General features: G+C 40.3%; 1 protein-coding gene across 2 annotated transcripts in view; it reads right to left on the bottom strand.

The window, feature by feature from the left end:
• Positions 1-2975: 2975 nt before the first annotated feature.
• SLC34A3 (solute carrier family 34 member 3) overlaps positions 2976-27400 on the bottom strand; it is a 37000-nt gene continuing 12575 nt past the window's right edge. The window contains exons 1-13 of one of the 2 annotated variants that reach the window (XM_012539617.3): positions 25839-26909; positions 25625-25739; positions 25283-25396; positions 24649-24777; positions 23879-24022; positions 23591-23702; positions 23234-23429; positions 19976-20062; positions 19418-19535; positions 19157-19324; positions 18476-18592; positions 6070-6194; positions 2976-5163 (exon numbers count right to left, since the gene is read on the bottom strand). In XM_012539617.3, the coding sequence (XP_012395071.1) occupies positions 4690-5163; positions 6070-6194; positions 18476-18592; positions 19157-19324; positions 19418-19535; positions 19976-20062; positions 23234-23429; positions 23591-23702; positions 23879-24022; positions 24649-24777; positions 25283-25396; positions 25625-25703 (1863 nt within the window). In that variant the 5' untranslated portion in view covers positions 25704-25739; positions 25839-26909 and the 3' untranslated portion in view covers positions 2976-4689. Of the gene's footprint in view, positions 5164-6069; positions 6195-18475; positions 18593-19156; positions 19325-19417; positions 19536-19975; positions 20063-23233; positions 23430-23590; positions 23703-23878; positions 24023-24648; positions 24778-25282; positions 25397-25624; positions 25740-25838; positions 26910-27400 lie in introns of those variants that run through there. The other variant, XM_023494409.2, reaches the window with a different exon arrangement.

The raw sequence follows: 27400 nt of genomic DNA, 5'->3' as shown, positions 1-27400 counted from the left end.
TGCATCCATTTCTTGCATCAATCCCCTTCTCTCTCAATGACACACACAATGACTCAAGGAGGAGGCAACTTTCTGCACTAGAATTCATAAAGATCTATGATTTGCAGGAGATGCATAATCAGTCCATAATCTTATAACACCTCACCCTAGGCTTAACCCCAAATAGGAAGTTGCTCCTCCTCCTTAATGCATATACACTGTAGGCTGTACTTTGCCTTCAAGGGATGTCTTTTCTGCTCTGGTTGCTCATGGTAAGCAGATTACTTCCTTAAATATGTTTTGTGGTGTCTTCTCATTCCCTTCCCCCTTTGAGATGATTCCAATAACAAATGTATGTGCATACTATCTGACTCTTCTGATTAAGAACCTGAAATGGCTTATCAAACCAACTTGAAACTCCTCTGTTCTTGTTCAAAGCCTGCCACAGTCTGGCCTTATCCATCTAGTCCAAAGTCGTTGCCCACTGCACTTCCTTCTGTATATTATCTTCTCTCTTCGCTTCTATGATGTGGTTCCCCCATAGTTCTCCACTGATGGACCACTGCTTCTTGGTCTCTTTTGCTGAATCATTCTTTGTTTCTAAACTCCTCCTCATGGGTTTACTATACAGGCCTATTTTTGCTCTTTCCATTATGCTCTTTTGATCCTTTGAATTCAATTGTCATCTCTGAGCAGATGCCACCAAAAACTCCCATTTCTCTCCTAAACCTCAGTCCAATATCACCAGCTCTCTGCTGGACATCTCACCTTAGCCATGTTGTACATATAACATGTAAGTCATTATCTTTCTCCTAAAACCTCCCCTCTTCTTAATTTCCCTCTTTCTGTCCAAGATCCCACAATCCTTCCATTCACCTATATTCCCAATCTCAAGATTATCCTCAGATTTTCACTCTCTCAACTCTTATAGCCAGTTAGTTTATCAAGTCTTGTCAATTCTGCTTCCATTTCTTGCATCAATCCCCATCTCTCTACTCAGAAAGCCACCATTCAGATGCCAGCCAGATGGGCAGCTAGGTGGTACAGTGAACAGAATACCAGACCTAGAGTCAAGAAGTTGTTCAGTTGTCTCAGGTTTGCTCAATTGCTCAAAAATTTGGGTTTTTCTTGGCAAAATACTGAAGTGCTTTGCTACTTTTTCAGCTCATTTTATAGATGAGGAAACTGAGGCAAACTGGTTTAAGTGACTTACCCAGGGTCACACAGCTAGTAAGTAACTGAAGCTGGTTTGAACTAAGGTCTTCTTAATCACTGGAGAAACTAGGTGGTACAGTACATAGAATACTAGACCTGGAGTCAGGAAGACTCTTCTTCCTGAGTACAAATCCAGCCTCAGATACGTGCTAACTAGGTGACCCCTGGGTTGGAGAATCTACTCCTGTTTATAACTGATCTGGAAGTGGTTCTCCAGAAAACAGGGTCCCTAGCCCTGACTCAGGGGTATACTGGAACCTGCTTGTACAGGCTCAGAGGGTTGATTGTTGTTACTTTTTCAGTGAGAGCATTTACATCTTAGAAATCAGCAAACACTACAAATCAGAGCTTGGTTTATTATTTTGTTGATCATGTAGACTAAGCAATAAAGAGAATGTTAAAAAATGCAGATTAAACATTAAATGTGTTGTGAATATGAGTATGTGTATATATATATATATATATACATATACATACAGTCACACACACACACATACATATATTTTGGTGGAGGAACTCTGAGAGTTATCTTTCAATTCAATTTAGCTTCACATACCCCATTCCAGATACAAGATTCCAATGCTGGACCCAATTGTGGAAAATTGAAAGAAGGTCCAATGGAAAAAAGAATAGGTAGTTAAGGAACTTGAAACAAACTCTCATACTTAAAGCACCTTTAACATTTTTTTGGTAGGATCTCCCCCTTTTATGACTTCATTTTATTTTTATGACATTCCAGCTGGCAGACAGAGACACAATTCTTCTTCTTTCTTGTTATGAATGAAACACAGATTCAGAAAGTTTTTCTCTGATCACATACCCAGGGAGTTAGAATCTTCATACTCACTTAGCTAAGACTTGTGCGGAAGGAACCAGATTTTTCAGAGAAAAGAAAAAACCACCCTCCCAAACTCTAATCTACAGAAATCAGTGGCTAATCTTTGCTGTTCAGAACAGGGTGAATTGAGGTGTAGTGAAAGGACAACAGGAAGAGGAAAGATTAAACATAAGGAAGCCCTGATTTCAGGACCTAGTTTTCTAGACATAGTGCTAAATTTGCTCTGGACTTATGGTGTGTAGAATGGAGCCCTCTGGTGTTGGGGAAATCCAGGAACGTGGAGCAATACCATTACCACTCAAAATAATGTCTATGGGAATATAGCAACTTAACATTAGCCACTCAAATTAGTGACTGTGGGGTTGAAGGATCATGAAAAATGCCTCAAAGGCATCCTCCTTCTTCTTAGTGATTCCACTTCCCACAGAATGATGGATGACCTTCTCAGGGCCACAGCCTGGACAGTAGGAGGGCCTGCTCAGGGAATAACTAATGGTAGAGAAAGAATAAGAATGTTACACAACTTAAATTGGGAGGTATCTTGGAGATCGCTTAAGAATGTGGATCCTTTGTTTTATAGATGAAGAAACAAGTCCAGAAATTAAGTGGCTCACCCAAAGGGATGGAAAGAATGCTGCAGCAGAGCATAGGAATTAACTTGACAATGAATGATCTCCCGATCCCTCCCCCATCCAATCCAAACTGGCCCAATGATTTCTCTTAAACCAACCAGGCTGCTTCCCTCTGACTATGACCCATGTTGGGTACCAGCTCAATAATTGGCAAGACTAATAACAGATAAGTGTGTGACTCAGTGGCTGGAATGCTGGTCCTAAAGCCAGAATTTAAATCCAGCCTCAGACACCAACTGCTGTATGACCTTGAGTAAAGTTATTTAATCTCAGTTTCCCCATTTGTAAAATGGGGATAAAATTAACGCCTACTTCCCAGAGTGGTTGTGAGGATCAAATGAGATCATATTTGAAAAACACAGCACACTATACTTAGCACATAGTGAGTGCTAGTTCAATGATATTATGGTGAATATTACATTTCCCAGAGGGACTCCCTTAAAAGGAAGGCCAGAGAATAGTGGAGTGGTAAACAAGGCCAGCAAAACCAGATATGTAGCTGGGGAGATGAGACAAATATCCACATGAGGCAGAAACGGGGGGTTCTTAAATAGAGAACAGTTCAAGGAGGAGCTGATGTAGGTTCTTGGAGGATGGATGGTTTCAGATAGTGTGCTGAAACAGAATAATATAGTTGAAAGTGCTCTGCATTTGGAAACCAAGAGCTAAGTTTGAATGTCAGTTCCACTCCTTACTGCCTCTATAAGACTGAATAAGCAATTTTTTCTGTATAGACCTTAATCTTTGAGAATGACTTATCATTAAAATCTCTTCCATCAACATAAGATTTTGCATAGGTGAATATTGAAAACTATCTTTGCATGTATTAGAAAAATAGAATACTATTAAAATAAAAAAAAAAAATCTCTGCCATCTCCAGATTCTAAGGGTATATATTGTAAAGAATGCTGGATTTGGTATCCACAGAAATCTGAGTTTTAGTCTTGCCTCTGTTGTCAAAATCTCTTTAAGTCTCAATTTCCCCATTTATAAGCGGTAATAGTGATTTGTGGTATACAACTCATAGGATTGTTGAAAGGATCAAGAGGAATAACCACTTTGTAAAACTTAAAGATTTATATAAATGCTAGCCATTTGAATGTGGGGACTGTTTTTGTTTCCCCCCCACCTCCACCTCTGTATTCTGATGTTAAGTACATCTGCCTGGTGCACTGTAAGTACTTAATAAATGTTTATTGATTGCTGATTATCCTATGACAGTTATAAAACTGTTATATAAACAGTTATAAAACTGTTCCTGATCCCAAGGCTCTCTCTTATTCCTTTCTCTTTTGGATGTGGAACCTACTAACTTGGGCCCACATAGACGTGCCCAAGACTATTCCTAGTCAAGAATGCTTGGATTTTTCGCACTTAGGAGCACTAGTCCCAGACAGGTTTCTGCCCCATCATATTCAGGTTTCCACCCCTGGATCCTTTGGACCAAAAAATTCCTGAGGATGGGCCTGCTGACTCCCCTCTGGGTAGCTCGGGGAATAGGATCATCATCAGCCACATATTGTCATATGGACACACAGCCAGTTCTCAGAAGTATTGCAGATTTGTTTCTTCTCCACCACACACCAGGCTGGCAAAGTCCCTAGTTGACCAGCAAGGGGCAGCATCAGCCAGGGTTGTCCCTTTCTCACTCAGTACTGGCAGCCTAGAGGTGTGACTCTCACCTCAGGCAGCCTCCCAACCCTGGAGCCAGTAGGCTCAGGAAAGCAGAAGCCTGGGGAGGGGGAAGGAGGGTATGATATAGAGCTCCATTTATTCTGTAAGAATAAAAGGGGATTTGAGGATACGTTTGTTGCAGATGGGATCGTGTGGGGTGTAAATATGACACGGCAGTGTCCTAGAAGCCTTCCCTGGATCTACCCAGGGCTCACCTCCACTTTTTTGTATGAATCTGTGCACAACTGTTGCCTGCCCTGAGAGGACCCACACTCATGAGACTGACCCTTCTCCATGTCCTTCCACCCTTCTCTCAGGCCCGGTGACCCGGGATAATTAAAAGATGGATTTTCACAGGCTGTGGGAGTCCAGGACAGCAGGGTTCTCGTAGCAGTAGGCTTCCTTGATTGTGGTGTCCGCAGGTGGGTCGTGGGCCTGGGGACAGCACTTGCAGCAGCTGGTGATGACATGGTCCCAGGGCTGAAGCGAGTGGAGCCAAATTGGGAGAAAGGCCCAGGACCGAAGGCAGCGGGGGAGCCAGGTGGGGCAACGCCGCTGCATCACATTGATAAGGATGACCAAGGCTAGGAGCCCGAGCAGAGGCCCTCCCACAGCAGCCAGCACAACATTTCCTGCCAGGGATAGCCCGAAGACCGCCAGGGGTATCAGGAAGAAGCTGAAGAGCAGGTAGACACCAGCCACCCAGCGGTAACGGGCAGTCACATTCCCAAACTTTTTGGCCAGAGGGATGGGCAGGCGGAGGGCAGGCACTAGGTACCACAGCAAAATGCCAGCCATGTTAAAGAACACGTGGATGAGGGAGACCTAGGGAGAAATCTTTGTTAGAATATAGAGTGGGAAGAGTCCTCTCAACAAGATTGCCAGATCATTCCCCACAAATAGTATTACTCAGCCAGGACTGATTTCTGGGCAAGAGAGCATTCACATAATATCACAAGGGCCCTGGGGAGTCCAGGCTGCAAAAGGGCATTTTATAGAACAGATCAGAGTACAGAGACTCCTTGGGTAAGGGAGCCCCTGGTGACTGGATTACACAGAGGCCCTACCTATTCTTAATCTACCCTAGCAAAGGGGTTATCGAGGGCATTCCTCATGGACCCCCGCCCTGTCCAGGATTTTTCCTGATGATTATGAGACAGGGTGTTGTGATCATTTCTTAATCAATTCAAGATAAACTGGGACAAATCAGGCTTGATAAGAGGTTGGTGAGCTTGGAATCAACTCTGGATAAGGGTGACTCAGTGACAGTTCGGGCAAAGTCTGGGACCTCGTTCTCATTCCTGCCCCTCGGTATGCTGGCATGTGCAATAGAAAAATTTAGTGGCAAAAGAGAAGGAGAAACCTAAGGGTAATTGGATAAGTGTTTTTCTTATGAAGCCAGAGAAGAGGGAGAAATGGAAGATGCTAAGGGGAGAAGAAATGAGCATCAGTTGGGATAGAATTTAGGACATAAATGGAGGGTTTCTTGGATTAAATTGCATACAATGGAGAAAGCCTGTGTCAAATATAGAATAGGGCATTCCAGGGGCCTTAATACTGTCCTGTTTACTGTGAGACTGGTATTTTCTCCATTCCACACTCTGCCCCTAAGCTGAGAGTGTAAACCAAAGGAAAAGGTTTTCTTTTAGAGAAGGGCTTTGGGAGAATCTACAGAATCCTAGGCTCAGTCACATTAAAATACCTGGAGAGTCCAAAAAAATTTAATAATACCTGGACAGCACTGAGCAACTTGTCAGCAGGGCTGGCTAGCGCAGCTAGCAAGGCAGTGGTCGTTGTACCGATGTTGGAACCCAGGAGGAGGGGGTACGCCCGCTGCATGCTGATCACTCCAACTCCTGCAGGAGAACGTTCCCATGTTAGTTACCTGGACTAAGAACTGCCACTTCTGGTAAAGCACGCAAACACCTGGACTGCGGCTCCCATACACACACCTGGAGGATAAGGGCCTTCACCTGCTGACTTCAGAGTCTCCTCCTTCCTTCTCTACTTTCATTACCAGCACACACCTGGCAGGAAAAGGCCACCCCTGACACCAAACCTCCTCTTCAGACATTTTCTTCTCTCAAGACATTGAGCAAGGGGCTCCTCATGATGTCACATCGCCTGGCCCGACACCTATCCCTCCCTTCTTTTTTCACAGTATACAGGAAAGTGGAGTTGTCTTCCTGAGGGAATTGTATTTAGAGGTCACACTAAATCATCCAAAAAACCAATATTTTTATACTCCATAACCACTGAGGGCCAGGGACTGAATTGTTTTTTTGTTTTTTATTGGTTGTCACGTGTAAAAGAGTTCCTAGATCAACCCTGTTTCACTAAACCCTCTGAGATAAGTAACAATCCTTTAGCCCTCTGGACTCTCACAGGTTCAGGCTCCAAGGGGCCTGGAGATAGAGCCTCACATACCAACCCTGACCAGAAGCCCAGTGTTTCTCAAAAAACAGGGTTATTAAGGAGATTTGAGGATTATGACCTACAGGTGGAAACCCAAGAAGAAAAATAAGAGAAGGTAGTTGATAGTATTAGCCATGCAAGTAAGAAAAAGATAAGCTGAATAAATCTGAGCAACCAACATTCAGCAAATTGACAAGAGAGGATTAACAGATGAAGAAAATGGGTGAAACAAGTTTTTTCAAGACACAAGGGGAGATGTGGTTTAGCTATGTGTTTGTTGTTGAGTCTTCAAGGAAAGGAAGTTTAATAGTGTTGTTAAGTTATTAAAATGAGATAATAGGCAATAAAAGTTTTAATCAAGTGAGAGATAAATATCCATATGTAGTCTGTTTTCTTTCTTTTTTTCTCCTGAGGCAATTGGAGTTACCACATATAATCCAAACAAACAAACAAAACAAAACAAAACAAAAAGACTGAAAATTTTAACCAGAATGAAGAGTAGGTGAAAATATATAATGACTTGAATCAATTGAATAGTGTTTGTATTTCTGCCCCAGCTGAATTCCAGAAGTAGGCTGTTTTCCCTCCTGAGAGAAGAAGCTATCTCCCTCTCTTCAGTCTGTTATGGACAATGAAATATTTCTAAAGAAAACAGAAATGTTTTCAGTGGGGAAAAATTGAGGGTGTGTGTGAAGGCTCAGAGATGGAAGAAGGGAGATTCAACTTCTGTTTGTATATTAGAGTAGAGGAATGTTTCACAAAAGAGAAAGGGAAAAGACAGCTGTATGCTTAAAGCTTAAAAATAGATTTGAAGTTTTTCCAGAAGAGGAAGGAGCTGGATGCTCTGGGGAGGAAGCACCTGCATGTCCTCTCACCGATGATATCATAGAATCCCAGAAACCATCAGGTGAGAGATCTCCCACGGAAGGTCAGAGGAAAAAAAGAAGTGTGGCTGTATTTGGTGATTATCCACTCAGAGGTCCTGAGGCCACAGTTTGTGGACCCAAGGGCAGCAACAAACAGATATGTTGTCTTCCCAGGGCATATATCCAAAGTCTAATAGAGAAACTCCCGAGACTTAACAAAACAGATGACTATTTCCCGCTTATGGTGATTCACACAGGCACAAATGATACTGCCAAAAGAAATCTAAAAAGTGTTACCAACTATTTTGAAATCTTCAGCAAGAAACTAAAGCCCAGAGAGATATAGATTGCATTTTCCTTCTTATTGCCATTGAAGGTAAGAGAAAAGTTAAGAAAAGTTAATTTGGAAAGTGACTAACTGGCCAGGAAGGTGGAATCTGAGAATGGGACTTAGATTTCTGGACCACTGCTTAAAATATTGGGATGATAGATTCCCAGGCAGTGATGGAGCATACCTAACCAAGACTGATAAGAAAAAAATTTACTGGGTAACTTGCAAATCTAATCAAAAGGTCTTTAAGTAAAAAAAAAGATGGCAGAGAGAAAGGCTATCTATGTAAATACCACAAGCGAGATATCATAGAGAGAAACTATAATAAAGAAAAAATGGCAGTTGCCCAGATGCCATAAAACTCAAAATCCAAGAAAGGAGCTGATAATTAAAATAATTAAACCTAAGTTGAAACTAGATGTCTATAGGCATCTAGTGCCTATACACAGATGCCTAAAGTTTAGGTGGGAAAAAAGAAACTATTAGTCTTAATGTAAAGATGCAAATTTGACTTTGTAGGTATTGCTGAGAATAGGTATGATGAAACCAGGGTGTGGACTAAGGTTCTAGAAAGGTACTGCTTATCCAAAAAGAATGAGGATAGATAAAAGGTGGGATGGAGGGGAGTATTGAATACCAAGATGGTATCATTCAATATCCAGATACCAGAGGAAGGAAGCGTGGTAAAGAGTGTTTGGGTGATTTCCCTTTAATAGCAGGAAAACCAGAAGTAATTTGGTCATTGCAGTATTTACTACAGGCCACCTGGAAATGAAGAATAAATAGATAATGAGTTTGGGAAACAGATGAAAAATTTGGCACAAATGTAGAATATAGTAGAGACAGGGAACTTAAATGATCCAGATGACTTCTACTGGATCTCTCTCACCTGATGAATCCAGAGAAGCTAATAACTTCTTAACTTGCCTTAGTGATAATTTCATCTTTCAAAATGTGGAGGAAAATAAAAACAGAAAAACTCAAAAAACAAAATGTGTAAGAATCAATGAGGGGAAATTTTATTCTGGGTTCAATTCTTACTAACAGGGAGGAAGGAACTGGTTGTTGGGGTGAGAACAATAGGGAGATGAAGAAAATGATTACTCTCTCTTAGAGTATTTGATAGAGGAGAGGAAATGTGGGTATAGTTTAATGTACTCTCTAGATTTGGGGAAAGCTGAAGAAAACTACACTGAGAAATAAAAGTGCATCAAAGAATGGATGGGAGGATAATAAACTAACAAGAGAGCAGAGTTGCTCAATTCTAATTTCTTTGCCAAGGCAAATAACCTTTGCACTGGAAATGATAGACCAAAATAGCTAACAGAGTTAATATCCAAGATAAGTAAGGAGATTTAATATCTAGTATACCTAGTTGTCCTTGATACATTTATCTAGTCCGATGAACAACATCTTTAGATACAGAAAGAACTGACAGGTGTGATTGCTGAACCAAGGTCAATAATTCTTGAAAGATCATGGAAAACAGAAGAAAAACTATAGGATTGGAGAAAGGCAAGTGGTTTTCTGATTTAAAAAAAAAGGAAGGAAATGATCTTCAAACTATAGCCAAATGAGATTGACATTGATTCTGGGGAAAATTCTGTAGGAAGTCATTAAACAGATAATGAACTAATATCAAGAGAGGGACAACTGAATACAGTAACTATATAGAGAGAATGGTTTATTCAATAACAGGCTATGTCAGACTAATCTAATTTCCATTTATGATATTACCAACTGGGTAGATGAGAAAAATCCTCTAGATGGAGTTTACTTGGATTTTATTAAAATTTTGAATAAAGTACCTCACTCCTACTCTTCTTATGAGTGAGGTGGAGAGGTGTGACCTAGACAATGATAAAATTAGGTGACTCAGAACAAATTAGAGAACCAATTAAATGAGTAGTTGTTTGTGATCAACATCAATATAGCAGCCCAGGAATCTGTATTTGGTCCTGTGTTATTTACCATTTTTTTTAACCAATGATTTGAATAGCAAAGATATGTTTAATAACTATACTTGACATAAAATGGGTGGGATAGCTAACACAATAAAGAGTGTCAGGATCTAATAAGCTCTTTATAGGTTAGAGTATTGGGCTAGTCTAATTAGATGAAATTCAATAAGGTTAAATGGAAAATCTTACATTTTAGTGTTAAAAAAAAATAAATTTCATAAGTAAGCTCCAAAGACTAAATTCTTAGAGCACATAATGTATCTCTGCCTGACTTGGTAAGCTTACTTCTAGAAGGGTGACAAAGGCACCCATTCTTGTTCCAAAGTATGCACAGATATGTAGAGCAGCTAGATGGGGCCATGGGTAGAGTGATGATCCTGGAATCAGGAGGACCCACTACTTAATTGTCCTGCACAGGTATCTTCTTAGATGTTTGCTGTTTGCTTAGTGTGTGATGACAAACAAAAAGTTTTTCAGTTGGATACTGAACCAGAATTGAATATATCTTCAAAAGTCGGGATATTAATTGATAAACTCTTTTTCAAATGTCAAAAAAAGCAAAAAAAAAAAAAAAATACCTGCTACAAGCTTCAAGGTTGGGAGAGAGGTAGCAACTCTGTTAGTAGCTGTGGCTTGCTTCCTGCTGATGGCTGCCTTCTTTCCTCACCTTGCCATGAATACAAGGTACCACCTCTATTTCTGGTAGGCTTACTCTGGGGATCTGACCCACTAGAACAAATGTGGTTTGGCAAAGTAGCTCAAAGCCTATATACTATAAGTTAAAGGTGAGGAAAGTATTAAGTTAGATGGAAGTTTGCTTAAAAGATATTTGGTGTTTAGAAGATTTGCACATATTAATCTATATTGGATTACTTGCTGTCTAGGGGAGGAAGGAGGGGGTGAGGAAGGAAGAAAAATTTGGAATACAAGGTTTTGCAAAGGTGAATATTTAAAAGTATCTTTGCATGTATTTTAAAAAGTAAAAGACATCTGAGAATTTAATGGACTTCAAGCTCAAAATGTAGGTCAGTAATATAATGTCAGACAAAAAAGTTAATGTAATTTTGTGCTGCATTAAGAAGTTGGCAAAGAAGAAAGAACAACAAGAAGAAGAAGTTGGTAGTCTCTGCTCTGATCAGGAATAGCACTGTATTAAGTTTTATCTGCCACAGTTTAAGTATACTGATAAATCATAATGTCCACAGAAAGAAAACTAGTACAAAACAGAGCTTCAGTAAACCAGGGTTTAGGTCATATCATTTGGGCATTGTTGGAAGGAACTGGAAATGTTTAGCTTGGAGAAAGAAGAAATGGGAGAGGACATGATAGCTGTCTTCAAATATTTGAAGGGCTGTCATGTGGAAAGGGGATTATTGGATTTGCTCTGTTTGGCCCAGAGGGCAGAACCACATGTAGTAGGTGGATGTTACAAAGAAGCAAATTTAGACCTAAAAAGTTAAAAAAAGCTTCCAAACAGCAACTGCTTTGAGAAGTGGAGGGCTCTCCTTCTTTAGTTGTGCATAACCACAGCAGTCCATTCTAACCCTCAAATTCTGCAATCACAAGATTCAGAATACTCTGTGTGTGCATCACTGCATACTGTCTCGGGATGAGACAAAGGAAGTGTGAGCTCAGAAGGATTCTGAGGATCCCATCACACTATTTCCTAACTAAATTCCGGACCAAATCTCCTCTCTGCCACTTTTCTTCATCATAAGATCCTTGTTGGTGGGAATATCAATCATTTACTCAACTTATTGGTATACTTGAGAATTACTGCCCCAGAATCTTAGACTTGGAAGAGATCTCAGATGCCATCTAATTCAACTTATACGTAAACAAAATTTTTTCTATAACTTACCCAAAAAGAAGTATCTCTACTTTAAGACTTTCATTAAGGGGGAAACTATTATTTCCTACAATAACCCATTTAATTTTTTTAAAAAATTTCAGGCAATCAGATTTAAGTGACTTGTCCAGGGTCACACATTTGTTTGAGGTTGGATTTGAACTCAGGTTCTCCTGACTCCAGGGCCATTGTTCTATCTACCACCTAAGTGTCTCAAGCCTATTCCATTTTTTACTAATTATAACTATTGGTAACTATTTTCCCTTACATCAGGCCTAATTTTTCCTCTACAGAGTCCTAGTTCTGAACTCTGGGGCCTGCACTCAAGCAGAACAAGTCTAATAATCCCTTTTCCACATGACAGCCCAAATACCTGAAGATAGCTATTGTGCCCACCTCCACCCCCAAGTCTTATTTTCTCCAGGGTAAGCACTCCCAGTTCTTTTTTTTTTTTTTTTTTTTTTTTTTTTTTTTTTTTTTTTTTAATGAAGCATCTGTAATTTAACTTGCAAAGCTAGCATTTGCAGACCAAATCAGGTCACCTGGTTCTTCAAATGTCAGAGACCCCAAGTGATTTATGGAGGTGAGTTTTATAACAGAAAAGAGAATTTTTAAAATGACAGAAACTTGTTTTGAACATAATTCAATTGGACTAGGCAGGTCACCTGATTTATGGGCTTCTCCCATGCTTTTTTAATCCTACCCCAAAAGTCCTTGTCTTACAAGGGGCACCTTCTGTAAACAGCACAGATCTTGTGATCAGTAGTTAGCAGTCCCCTAGTTCTTTCAATCAGTCCTCAGGTAGCATGAACTTAAAGCCCCTCATCATTCTGGTAGCATTTCTTTGGACCTTTTTCCATTTATGAATGTCTACCTAACATAGGGAGTTTAGAATGAAATACAGTACTCTACATATGTTCTGATGAGGATAGAATATAGAATAACTAATACCACCCTAGCCCTGGACACCATATTCCTTTTATTGCAGGCTAAGATTGTTTTAATTTGGGAGGGGGGCTGCCAAATCTCACCATGGAATCTTATTGAATTTATAGTTCTATATTGAATATACAGTACTCCCCAGAGGTATTTCAGCTGAACTGATATTTAGTCACATTTTTTCTAATTTACACTTTTGATACTGATTTGTGAACCCCAATATAATATTTTACATGTATTATTGTTGTTCACTCATGTCAGCCACATCTGATTCTTCTTGACTCCGATGGGAATTTTCTTGGCAAAAAGACTGGAGTGGTTGGCCATTTCCTTCTACAGCTCATTTTATAGATGGGAAAGCTGAGGCAAATAGGGGTAAGTGACTTGTTCTGAGTTACACAGCCAATAAGTAGCCAAGACCAGGTTTGAACTCTGGAATATGAGAGCCTTTCTGATTCTAAGCCCAAGCTTTATCCCCTGTATCACCTAGCTGCCTGGATATTTTACATTTACCCCTCTTGAATTTTATCTTTTTAGATTTGACTCAGTGTTCTTGTCTGTCAGGATTTTTTGGCTCCTGAAGTTTTCATCCAATGTGTTAGCCATTCTTCTCAACTTGAAGAAACCTCTATAAATGTGACTGAACAGGCCATCCATTTCTTTATCCAAATAATTGGGAAAATGTTTAAAAAAAAAAAAAGCAAAGGTACAACTTTCTGGTCATGAAACCAACAGAATAGCAAAACTGAACATTTTCTTCAGTCTCCACTAATTCTCAAAAAAAAAAAAAAAAAAAGTAATTATGCACCAGGTATACAGCAGTTACAACTGGACCCACATGACAAAAAAGAGAGAACCTTGACATGATAAAAAATCCCTATGTATGAGCACTGAAAATGTTCACCTTTAAAGACAAACCTCTACCCTTCCAGCAGGGACAAACAAACTGACCTGATTCACAGGCTTAGATCTGCAGCCTATTTTAGAATCCCTTTTTGCTGCAGACTTCTGGTACATCTCGTCCTCCTGCCCAGCACTTCAAATCCCATTCTCTCCTAATACGGGAGGAGGAGGTAAGGGAAAGGGGGAAAGAGCACTACCTTCTTAGTGCTTCCTCTGTACCTGCTGAAAGTAGAAGATGTTGATTCAGCTTGGCCAACAAAGAGATGGGCCAAGGAAGGGACTCAGGACCATAAGGTTCTCTAAGGCATAGACCAAGCCAGTGAAATCTAAGTTCACCCCATGTGAAAGAATGCCAAGACTGTTTTGTAATTCAGCCCCAGAAATGTAACCTCCAGGAAAAGGAGAAAAATAAGAACATAGATGACAGGAAAATATAAAAAGAAAGGCTAAAATACCAAAGATTTTAAGAAGAAAACCTAATAGAAAGGAACCTAAAACTAGAAGGAAATATGAAGACTTAAACCCTCAAAGAGATTACAGACTTCTCTTAATATTGTAAGACAAATGATAGTTAACTAATAAAAGTTAGCATTAATATAGTTTTTTAAGGTTTGTAAAGTCCTTTAAAATTATTGCTTCATTTTATCCTTACAATTCTAGGAGGCAAGAGCAAATTATCTAAATTTCAGATATGAGAAAACTGAGGCAGATAGCGAATAAATGACCTTCTCAGGATCCTACAGATAGATAGTAAAAATCTGAGGCTAATTTGGAACTCGGGTCTTCTGACTCTAAGCTCAGTGCTCTTTCTATTGCATAATATAGCTGCTTCTGTGGAACCAAAACAAGAAACTCCAGAATTTTTCAAAAAGAGAAATAAAATCTATTAGAGAAGAAATTAGGAATTAATATATGCTAGAAGTTTTAGCTTTCAATGTAAACAATAAAATACCCAATTAGCAGATTAGAAAAGGTCAAATTCACAACAGAAAAGTTCTTCAAGGAAGCAAAAGAAATTTGGAATGAAGGAATACTGAAATGGAAAAAAATCTGGCAAAAGAGAAGAGAAGACAACCACATTAAAAGAACACACAATCTCTACACAAAGCCAAAGTTATTGACCTTGAAGACAGGATATGCAGAAACAACTAAAGGATCATAGGTGTCCCAGAAGAATATGACAAATGAAAAAGACTGAACATTATCATAAAGGAAATAATGTAAAAAAAATTATCCAAAAGAAAATATAGAAAACAAAGCACCAATTAAAAGACAAATTGTCTCTAGAAAACCAAACCAACCAAACCCTATATTAGTCAAATAGAACAATTCTAATGACAAATAAATTCTATAATGACCAAGATAAAGACCTTCAAATATAAAGGACAGGAAGTTGAAATAATTCAAAATTATTGTATATCCTCTAGAAATACCTGGAAGAAATAGTTTAGCAGAGAGATGTCAAACTTTCAGCCTGCAGGCCAACAAAACTCCTAAGTACAGTCCAACCAAATTAAAATAACTGGAAAATGTTTAACAAAATAAATAAAAATACTATATATAATAATAATGTTCATTTGTGGTTTTCTAAGTCAATATGTAATCTTAAGGGATCTCTTTTTAAACACCATTGGAAACATTCAAAAAGCAAAGGATCCAAAATTGCAACTCCAAATGATATACTCTGAAAATACAAGGCTAATCACCAGAGAAAAGAGAATATTCTACAGCAAATTCTAGGCACTGAGGACCCTCCACTAGATATCTTTCCCACATTGATGGAATCTCTTTGGATCTAGTCATTCAACCAATTCTGGATCCAATGGACTGTTCTTTCATCTCCAGGATTCTTTTTTTTTTTTTTTTTTTTTGATTTGTTTTCATCTCCAGGATTCTTAATCTGAAGCCTATGAACTGAAAAAAAAATTTTTTTAAAATAATTGTACTGAGGACCTGAGTTCAAATGTGACCTTAGACACTTAATACTTCCTAGCTGTGTGACCCTGGGCAAATCACTTAACCCCAATTGTCTCAGGGAAAAAAATAAACATAAAAAAAAATTGTAGATAAGATTAATTGCTTAGTTCTATAATCTTATATATTTTATTTTATGCATTTCAAAACATTACTGTAGGAAAGAGTCTATAGGTTTTATCAGACTGCCAAAAGGGTCTATGATAAAAAAAAAGTTAAGAATCCCAATTATGAATCCCAATCTTTTCCACAAAAAAAATTATGAGACACTTTTTCAAATGCTTTGCTAAAACTGAGGTAATTTTCCTAATTCTGTCATAAAGGAAATTAGTTTATAGGTTGGCAAAACCTGTTCATAATGAAACCATGCTTTCTGTTATTGTTGCTTCCTTTTCTATGTTTTTCCCTTTTAAAATTTATTCTATAATTGTGCCTGGAATTTAAGTCATGCAAGTTGCCGATAATTTGTAGAATCCCTCCTCTTTCCTTTCTTTGAAAATCAGGATGACCCTTGACCTTCCCAACTTCAATGATAGCTTTCATTCTCTCCATATCTTTCAAAGTGGTTTATCTTAGTCTTTCCAGATTATAGCTCATCAAAACCAAATGACTTAAACACATCAAGGGCAGTAGGTAAGCTTGCTATCTCCCTACTTATCAGGGGCATCACCTACTCATCATTTTTCCTGTCCAAAGATCATTATTTTTCTTAGAAGAGAATATGGAAACAAAATAATTAAGCAGTTCTATGTTTTCTCTATCATTGATTTCACCCCATTCACCCAAACAAGAAATCTATCTCTTATTTGATTTTTTCCCACTATAGCAAAATATACACATACACATTCCAAACTTTTCATAACTTTCCTCACTCATGAAGCTAGTCTTGTAAGACTTGTAAGATTATCTTGTAAGATAATACCATATTTTTGGAGTGTTCACTTTACATTGTGCTATCTAGAACTCTTGCTTTATCACTTTATTCTATACATGTTCCTCTTACATTGCCTCCAATTTGGGCCCTTTCTAAATCATTGTTTCCCTGGTCACCCTTTCCAACATTTGTCTTTTTTCAAATTTCCCACCAATAAGAGTGAGAATAATCCTTGCACCTGAGTGTGGTGGTGCAGGCCTATAGTCCCTATTAGTGAGGAATGTGATTCTTTAGATTGCTTGAGTATGAGAGGTCTAAATTACAATAAGACTAAAGTCTATACTAATGGGATTAATTAAGTCTGGTACTAATTTAGTGAGATCTCAGGAACAGAAAGACACTAGGCTGAAAGTGGGAAAGGGGCTCAACGGGAAAAACTGAGCATGTTAAATTTCTGGACTGATTAGTGTTAGGAATCAGATTTACAAGTCTTTCTAGACAGACAAAATAGGGAATTTTAATCTTAAAAAAAAAACTTATTACATCTCACTGATCTCACTATCTCTTCTGGACGTCATTATCTCTTTCACATCATCACTCAGCTACATTTTCTCCTTTTGATGTTTTGATGCTTATTTATATCATTATGCCCAGAACCTGGTTACAGTCACCCATCAATCAATCTCTGGGTCATTCACTTTACTTCCTCAAGGACTTTAGTACCTGGATCAGTCTTTCTACTCCAATCCCAGTCCTCATACCTAGAGATTTCAATATAAATCCTAATGTCGCTTTAAATATCCTGGCATCCCAAATCATTAATTCTCTCAATTTCCATAACCTGTATCTTCACTTTACCTCAGTCACCTACGGGGAAGAACAAATTTTAGATCTCACTATCAGCCATTCAATTCAATAACAAGAAGCATTTATTCAACACCCCTTATTGTGCTATTTCCATGATCTGGAACTATGAGATTCCTCTGATCATAATCTTCCATTTTTTTCTACCTACCTTTGCCTCCTTCTGAATCCATTCTTCACTCTCACTACATCCTTCAGTTTCTTTATCGCTCATTGCCTGTTAAATCAAAATTCCCGGATTGCTTTCTCTTTCCTTTCTTCATTGATTTGGACCCATTCTTTTTTTGTTTGTTTGTTTGTTTTTTGCTGAGGCAATTGGGTTAAGTGACTTGTCCAAGCTCACACAGCCAAGAAGTGTTAAGTGTCTGAGGCAGGATTTGAACTCAGGTCCTCCTGACTTCAGGGCTGGTGCTCTATTCACTGTACCATCTAGCCAGACTTGGACCCATTCTTAATGCTCTTGTTCTGTTGACATTTATAAATTGCCAAATCCCATACCTGGGTTTATCCCTATCGCTTTCTTTCTCTTCCTATTCATAATGTACTGGAGAAAGTCACAAAGAGAAATCACAGAAGGTCACAAAAAGTACTGAGTTGCCTAGAAATATATATTACCCAATCACAACTGAGTTTTCACTACAATATTACAACCTTTTTATCCTTCATTTATCAATTCTGTTACCCCCTCCATGGTTATTGAAAACCACATTTTCTTTCCTCAAGTTCCTTACATCACCTTCCTTCCTCATTCTTTTAGCAAAGGATTTGAACCCTTATTTCCCTTCAAAGTTCAACTCAATTCCCAGATAAAACCTATTCTGATGACTTCCCTGCCTTTTCACCTACTCACTTCTATTGTTAGTGCTCCACCAAATTTCTTGGATTTTTAAATCTGTTAACAGTGTCAGTAATTCCTTAATAAGAAGTAAGCTCCTTGAGGGCAGAAGCTGACTTTTTTGTCTCCTGGAAGTAAACTCCTTAAGGGCAGAAGCTGACTTTTTTGTCTTCCTACCCTTAGCATCTAGTACAGTGTCTTATAAATAATAGGCATTTAGTAAGTGTATAATGAGCTAAACTAAATTGAATTGAGCCAGCATCTCACATGTCTCTCCCAGTCCATCCCAAAAGCCATCATTGTCACAGTGAGACATCTTCTCTTACCCATCAGGGGAACGATAGCAGCAGTGAATACGCTGCTGCTCTGGACCACGAAAGTCATAACAGCACCAACCACAATGGCCAAGTAGCCGCTGAGCCATCCAAAGGGGAAAGGGAATTCTGCAGGGATCAAGAGGAAGAAAATACCATAATGATTATAAAAAAAAATAATAACAGAATTTGCAATTTATATAGCACTTTACAGTTTATAAAGCACTTTCCTAAAAGTAGTCCTGTAAGATTATTAGTGTAACTACTATTTTGCTCATTTTGTAAACAATGCTAAATGAGCCTCAGAGAATACCCACTTTTATAAAACTACTAACAAAAAATTCCTGATATTAATAGCAATAATGATATTAATAATTTCTGACATTACCCCTTGGGCTTATGATGTTTTTTACATTATTATTTTTGGTTCTCACCAAAATCCTTCAAGACAGATAGTTGAATTATTATCATCACCATTTTATAGATGAGTCTCAGAGAGGTCAAGTAACTTTCCCATACAGAATGGATTTAGTGGCAGAGAGCTTCCATGTCTCCTGACTCAGAAAGTCCCATATTCTTGCCAATATATCATGCTTCCTAAACTTCTTCCAATCCTCATCTTTACCCCTTGTGTTCTCCTCCTGGACAGTACCTGCCCAACTGCCCTCCCCTCCAATCCCAGTTCCCCCTCACCAGCATTGATGACCTTTCGAATGACTTGGGCAATCTGACCATGAAGGACAGAATTGAGGAGGCGAACAATGAGGACCAGGCCAGTGCAGAGTACAAGTAGAGAGCCAGCCAGGAGGATGAAGCCAATGGCCAGGTCAGTGAGGGACGATCCCACGAAAATGTGGTGACCTAAAAGAGATGGTCACAAGGATTGGACTGGGGCTGGGGGAACGGGCCGGCAGGGAAGAGTCAAGGAGAAGTTTAGAGAGGAATGACTCTTACAGCGTTCCACGTAGACTGTGCTTGTGATGTTCTTCTCTAGGCAAAGCTGGTCTCCGCAAGGGAAGCAGGACTGCATGTTGCATTCACTCATGTTCTTCACTACTATGGTCTCCACATTCTGGATTAGATTCAGGGGTCACAGAAGGGCTTAGAAGTCATAGACTTGGATTAGGAATGTCAGGGGGCAATACTGGGAGAGTAAGGGTACATAAGGTGGCGTCTGGGGAGAGTTCAGGAGTCAGAGGGCCAGGTTAACAAGAGTTATATTAGGAAGGGTCCAGGGTCAGAGCCAGAATGAACTGTGGCAATCTAGTTAAACTTTTTTCCCTCAGAATGGCATTTTTAAATTGAAAGAAAAATGAAAATTTCAATTTAGAGATGGATGAAAAAGAAGATGTAATTTTTTCTCATTCAAGTTTATGGACCCCCTGGAATCTAGGGATTCATGAACCTCAAGTTAAGGACCGTGGTCTGGAGGAACCTTGAAGGAAGTGGATTCTCTTTGATCTATGATATAGGGAGATAGGGGTTTGTTTGTGACCTGGGATGTATCCTCACCATCTCGTCCCTGGAGACACACCATCGCTTGATGATGCTGTTGGTCACATTTCCTGTGGCACTTTCTGAGATAACTTTAGAGTCCAGCTGTGGAAGACCAGGTCAGAACAGTGAATAACGGAAAGCTCAGTTATAGGCTAGCATTAGCCTTAATCCTATCTCTGGCATCAACCACCTCCTGGGTAACTTCCCCTTCCCATCTTTTCTCTTCCTTCCCCCCTTCCCTTTATGCACACACACACACACACACACACACACACACACACACACGAGTCCCCCATGATTACCCAGACCTGCCCCCTGTTAGCCACCGGAAACTTTGAGAAATATAACCAGCATAGTTGGCCAAGTATTGCCCACTTTGTTTAAAGAGTTCAAAGCAAAGGAAGAAGAGGAAAGCTTTCATGGCTATAACCATAATTGTGTTCTGCAATAGGAAAGCAAATATGAAAAATGATAGCTCCTGATTCCAAGGAACTTACAATACAATTGGGGAAGAGACACGTATACATTTAAATATGAGATTAGTGAAAATGTGGTAAGTTCAAGAAAGAGACTCAGACAAAGTAGTTAAGAAAATTTGAGTTAGAAAAGACCACTTTCATCAGGGGAATGAGTGAAGACTTCATAGAGAAGGTACATTTAAGATGTATATTCAAAGAAATAAGGGATTTTTGACAGATGAAGTTGAGAAACCAGATCATTTCAGAGAGAGCTGGAAAAGGTGGGGAACCTTATTAAATTCACAGAGACAGAAAACTATAGGAAAAGATCAGGGAATATATTTAATGGTCCCATTTGTTGGAATGTAGAATATATGAATGTATAAAATGTAAGACTGATCAGGAAGGCTCACTAATCAACTAGAGGAGCTTTGTTTCAAACTTTTAATTGTCTGTGCCCCAGTTTCTTCATCTGTCAAAATGACTTGAAGGAAATTCTCCTTCTTTACAGTATCTTTACCAAGAAAACCCCAAAATGGGGTCATGAAGAGTCGATATAACAGAAATAACTGAACAAGAAGAATAACAATATCCTCTCTCCATAGAGGTAAGGCACTTTAAAAGAAAAAAAAGACAATACCTGATTCAGTCTTAGTGATTTTGGGTTGGCCTCCAAAATAAATTGGGTTGGTTTGGAACTAGTCCTACATGCCTTCTAAGGGATGGGTTTCAGTGTCTGGGATAGCCTCAAGATTATGCCATAAACTTAGAGCTGGAAGGAACCTTGGAAATCAGTAAGTCCAAAGGCTTCATTTTACAGATAAAGAAACTGAGCTTTAGAGAAGTTAATTAAGTTCTCCATGGTCACATGGCTAATAAATGCCAAAAATGAACCCAAGACTTCTTGACTCCAAATTCAGCATCCCATACACCACACCATGTTGTCTCTCATATTCTCCAGAGTATACACTCTCTTGAGCAGAAATAACCTTTGGGTTGGTCTATAAAAGTGAACTCACTGACCTGGCAGCATTTGGATGAGAGCCACGTCTACCTACTGACTTGTGCTGGTACTTCAAAAGATGGAGAGGACATAGAAAGCCACATCTCTCAGTGGAGACGGTTGATGAAAGCCTACTAATTAGCATGAAGCAGGAGACATTCCTTAAGATGAACTGATGTAACACAATTTTGGACAAGCATCATGCTAGTAGTCTACCTACAAATAAGAATCAAACAAACCTTTTTTGTTCTTGTTGAGTCATTTCAATTGTGCATTACTCTTCATGACCCCATTTGGGATTTTCTTCATAAAGATACTGGAGTAGTTTGTCATTTTCTTCTCTAGCTCATTTTACAGATGAGGAAACTGAGACAAACAGGAGTAAGTGACTTGCTTAGAGTCACACAGCTCAGTAAGTGTCTGAGACTGGATTTGAACTCAGAAAGATCCTGATTTCAAGTCCAGTATTCTATCCCCTGTGCCACCTAATTGCTCCAAATAAACCTAGGAAGGAATTACATTTAGAGACTTCCCCAAATAAATTTGGGATGATGATATCAGTCAAGAAGAATATGACCCTTTTAGGGATTCCTCTAAGCCTGAATCTGGTTGTGTAAGCCTAGAGCTTATGGTCTTCTAGGCCACTGGTTACAGAAATAAAATTAGAAAGATAGAGTGCAATCATTTTGTGAAGGGATTTAAATGCCAAAACTAAGAAGATTGTATTTGATCCTGTAGGCAACAGGAAAAGTCATAGAGGAGAAATAAGGTCATTTGTGATACATTAAGGAGATTCTGTAGTCAGCTGTGTGAAGAAAGAAGCAAACGATTTGGAAACTGAGAGTGACCACTCAGAAGGCTATGACAGTAACCCAAGACAGGGGTAATGGTGCAGTAAAAAAGAGTTAGTGGAAGTAAAGAGAAGTGAAGGAAACAGATGGAAAGATATTGTGCTCTAATCAATGGGACTTGGAAATATATTGGTTGTGAGAAGTAGAAGAGAGGGAAGAATTAAAGTCAACTCTGAGGTGTAAAATCTGGCTGGCTGGGAGCATGGAAGTACCCTCAACAGGAGCAGAGACACTAGGGGAAGGAATGGGTTTGAGAGGAAGATGATGAATTTAGTTTGGGACATGTTTACTTTGAGGATCTGGTAGTACTTCTAGGCAGTTGAAGTCATAGTCTGGAGCTCAGGGAAGAAATCAGAGCTAGATGAACAATTCAGCTCAAGAAACACTTCTTACAGGTTTACTTACAAGGTACTGTACTGGATGATAGAGATATAGACATGAAGCATGACATGTTATAATGCTAATTATATAGATTTGATAGTTATATGCACAGTTGAAAATTGGAGCTGTGGAAAGAGATGAAATCATTAAGGAATAAAGTATAGAAAGAAGAGGAAAAAGGTCAAGAACAGAACCTTTGGGGGCTTCCCACAGTTAGCAGACAGGAGAACAAAGATGAATCAATGGCGGCTCAAAAGTTGAATTCAGATGAAAAAGATAACCAATGCAGAGCTATGTCAATGAACCTGAAATTAATGCAAGAACTTCCCTAGTTCTTCTGTGATCCAGTCATTACATAATAAACCCTAATTCCAAATCTCTCTCTCTTTGAAAATCAAGATACTTTACCAATGTTGATTTTAGGCCTGTTGAGCTAAGTCACTTTTATTAAAACTTTCTTAGGAGGGCATGGAAAAATGAAACAGAAGCTATTCAATTAATAAATGAATTAAGCCTCAAAGAGAAACCCAATAACCCTGAGATTCTGATCCCTCTCTCCCTCCATTTTCTTGGAAGGTACCTGCACAATGAGATGGGTGAGGGGCTGGGTTAGCACCTTCAGGATGTCGGGTGCCCGTTGCCCAGGGCTGAGAGTAAAGGCTCCCACCACCAGGCCACTGAGTCTCTCCAGAGCTCTGGCTGCAACTTCCAGGGGCAGCAGCACCAGAACTGTCATCCAATTAAAAATGCCATGGACAGCAGAGCCACCAAAGGCTCTGTAATACCAAGTTCACATGATCCGATGTAAAAATGTTCTCCACCATAGACATCCCTCCCAGGGCCTGGGAAGACCCAACCTGAGGACCCTCCCCAGTGTCTCCCGCCTTAACCCCTGGACCTCCCACCTTCCCCCTCTCCAGTCCTTCCCCCTAATCACCTCCGGAATTCATCTCTGGCACCCGATTGGGCCATGGAGACTAAGGTGCTGGTGATAGATGTGCCCACATTGACTCCCATGATGATCGGTACCGAGGCTTTAACAGTTAGCACTGAAGAGAAAATCCAGCTCAACTTCTAGAACTCTTAGCCCTGAGATTGGGGTAGATATGGGGAGGGCCTTTTCCTCCCCACCCCTACCCCCATCAGTCCTCCCACAAAATCCACTTTTCTGTGAAACTGGAGGCCCAGTCACCCGAGAGCAGAGCAGAAAATCACAGTCACTCACAGTTTGAAGCCACCATGCTGACCACAATGGAGGAAGAGGTACTGGAACTCTGCACCAGGACAGTGACCAAGATGCCGATGACAAGTCCAGCCACAGGGTTGGACAAGACTATGTTGTCCTTGAAGATGTCCCCAGTTACTTTGCCTAAGATAAAAGGCAGGAGGGATGAAGGGAAGAAGAAAAGCATCTGAGAAAGATAAAGAAGCAATCCCTGATACCAATGGAACCTGGGAATACTTGCATGAACTGTCAGAGTGAACTGATAACAAGCACATTTTACACAATAACAACTCTAAAAAGCAAACAACTTTTTTTCCCTTTTTTTTTTTTTTTTTTTTGGTATATGTGAGGCAATTGGGGTTAGGTGACTTGCTCAGGGTCACACAGCTAGGAAGTGTTAAGTGACTGAGACTAGATTTGAACTCAGGTCTTCCTGACCTCAAGACTGGTACAAAAGTCTTTGAAAGACTTCTGAAAAAAATCTGATGCATCCAGTGATCAGCCATGATTGCAGAAAACCCACAATGAAGCATGCTGCCCACCACCTTACAGACTGAGGACGCAGAACTAGACATATTCTATTACATGTAGCTAGTATAATAATTTGTATTGTTTGACTATCCATCTTTACAAGAGTTTCTTTTTCCTTTGCTTTTCAATGGTGAGATGGGAGCGAGAAGCAAGAAGGGAAATTTATTTGTAAATAGAAAAAAAATTTGTTTAAATTAGTGATTCCTAAACCTCCCCTGGTCATGCCCAAGGTCACTCACTGCTCAGCAGCTGGAAGGCAGAGCTGAGAATATCCAGGGAACAAATGAAGAAGTAGAGGAGGCCAAGAAGGGCAAAACCCTTCAGGACACCAATGACCACATGGCGTAGCCGATCTTTCCAGTTTAGCTCTGAGGGAACAAAGTAGACAATTTTCTTTTGCCCAGGGCTTCCATGCTTACCCTTATTTGATAAACTTAATTCCTACATCCCAAATCCATCCCCCTCATCCTGACATTCCCTTTCCATATACCAGTCCTTTCATCTCTGTGCCATACTCCTCTTTCCAACTTTAATCCCTTTATTTCTATTTTCATTCCTTGTTTTGACCTCACAACCCTAAACCCTGTTTCCCCTACTAACCTAAATCCCTACATGCCCACTCCATACATCCCTACATCCATAACCCAATTCCACAACTTTAATCACTCTCCTCATACCCTCAGTTTTATTTATTAAATGGGGATGGAATCATGAGGGTTCTCTGAGAACCAAAACTCAAAGAATTTATTTTCAGTTCTTTCCCTTGACTACAAGATGTTTCCTCCAACATCAGATGCTTTTTTGCCCCCTTTTAATTCCTTGTTTCTGACTGGCTCTGATCTTCTCTACCTCAGAGACAAGAATAGGATTCACCTTTCCATGATGGGCCAGATGCTTTCAGCTGTGGGAGGGCCCAAGGGTCCACTATCTTCTCTTCCTCCAGGTCTGGGGTCCAGTCAGGGACCTGAGTTCTGAATTCTTGCATCCCTGCGGAAGGTCTGAGTCAGGGCCAGGATGAATGGCTGAGCTGGACCCCAGGACAAGGGCCAGCTTTCTAGGGTGGGGCAGGGAAGCCACTAAACAGGGCAGAAGCTGAGATGGAGTCAGGGTGTGTTACAGGACAAAGGAGTTGGGGGATAAGAAGCAGAGAAGCAAAGGACAGGGACAGAGAATCAAAGGGAGAGGGGAGTGTGTGGAAGAAGACTATTCTGGTACCTGCATCTCCAGTGCTCTGGCCCTCAAGGCTGATAGTGACTGTGGTCGGGGCCTTGTGACCAGGCTGAGAGTGAGACATGGGCAGGGGTCAGTGTAGGGCCAGGTCCCAGGCTGGCTGTGGGAAATGAAAAGAATGGCAGAAGGCTGGAAAGGTTCCTTCTTTCCCTGGCAGGGAATGTAAAGGAGCCAGAAATCCTGAGTCTCTGCTCCTCACCTCCACAGAAGGTAACTTCTTTGGCTTCAGGTCTGTGTTTTTCTCCCACCTGTCTGTTACAAATATATCCTTCTAAGCCAGAATCCGCACCCACAGTAGACGTGATGATGCTCTATTACAAGAGGCAAATTCAGAGGCTTCAGGTAACCCATGGTCTCATCCGTCCCTCTGTCCTCCTAAGGTCTGGGCCCATCCAGAAGTCTTTTTATTTAAACTGTTCCTGCCAATTCTTCCAGGATGTACACAATCAGATCAAGCTATCTTCGGGTTGGGACAAGGGTTAGGGTGGAGAAGAGGGCAAGGAGGGCAAAGTGGGAAGGTAACATCAGGATCTGGCCCTGAGTGGAGAACTCAGTGACCCTTCCTATCTCGTGTCATTAAAGACACTGTAGATGGTTTCAGATTAGACTTTGGCATTTAAAATGACTAAAGTGACAATTTACCATTACAATTCCTGGATTGTATGCTCAATAAGGGGTATAGGTTAGAACTAGAGAATGATATGGGGAGGGGGGTAATCAGCGCTCCTACTCATTTGTCGGAAAGCCAAGGTCCTAATTTTTCAACACTTAGTGCCCCGCAAAAGCCATACTGTTCATCTTTAATCTTAACCTTGGCTTTCCCATAGCCTGATTTTTAGCTTTTATTTGGAAGCAACTGCTTCCCCTTCATACCTCCAGAAGATTCTTAAGATCAGAGAAATGGAGTTGGAAAAGACCTCAGAGGCCTCCCAGTCCAGCTCTCTCATTTACAGATAAAAGGGACTTGTCCAAAATCACACAAGTCGTAAGTATTAGAAGTGGGATTCAATCGCAGATCTTCTAACCTCACATCCAGTATTCTTTTACAGTGGACCAGGTTGCCTCCACATATTTCCACCTCCCCTGGATAGTCAAGTCCATCACAGCCCAGGTCCTCCTCCCATTTCCTCCTCACAATTCACCCACAAGCACAGACATCATGTCATGTCGTGTCACAGTCAGCAGCTCCCTCCTGCCTGATTCTGAGATTTTACAAGGCAGGAGGGGGGGGGAGTATACCCCCTCTGTCACCCTCCTCATTTTCCGGTGATATAAGAAGAGATGGAGGTGCATGTGTCTTGCCCCCCTCTCCTTCTTAGCCACTTCTCTGTTCCCTTGTAGTTCTTTCCTGCCATTAACTACTAGGGTAGCTAGGGATGAGAGGATAAACCTGGTATTCTGTGAGAGAAAGCCAACCCACCCTCTCTAATACATCCACCTGCTGCCCCAGCCAAGCCCCAAGTCCTACCCCCTAAGGCTCCTACCTGAGCAGCCTCTTGGCCCCAAGGCACCCTCTGAGAAGTGATTAGGAGGCTGTATAAGAGCCTGTAGTGCCTTGAACCCACGGGAGCAGCTTCAGGTCAAAGATCCAGCTTTGCTCACACATGACCCACTATAAGCACCACCCCATTAATGTTTACCCGGGAGCTAATCTGCCCCCCACTCCCTGGTGAGGACACCACATTTCTGACGTGGTCCTCCAGTCCCAGACACCCCTAAGGGACCAAGCTGTCTACCTCGAGCCCTTCCAGCAAAAGGATC

This window comes from Sarcophilus harrisii, chromosome 2, assembly GCF_902635505.1.
Source record: "Sarcophilus harrisii chromosome 2, mSarHar1.11, whole genome shotgun sequence".
Classification (NCBI taxonomy): Eukaryota; Metazoa; Chordata; class Mammalia; order Dasyuromorphia; family Dasyuridae; genus Sarcophilus; species Sarcophilus harrisii.
The sequence above is the reverse complement of the archived record's forward strand: the minus strand, read 5'-3'. Positions and strand labels throughout refer to the sequence as shown.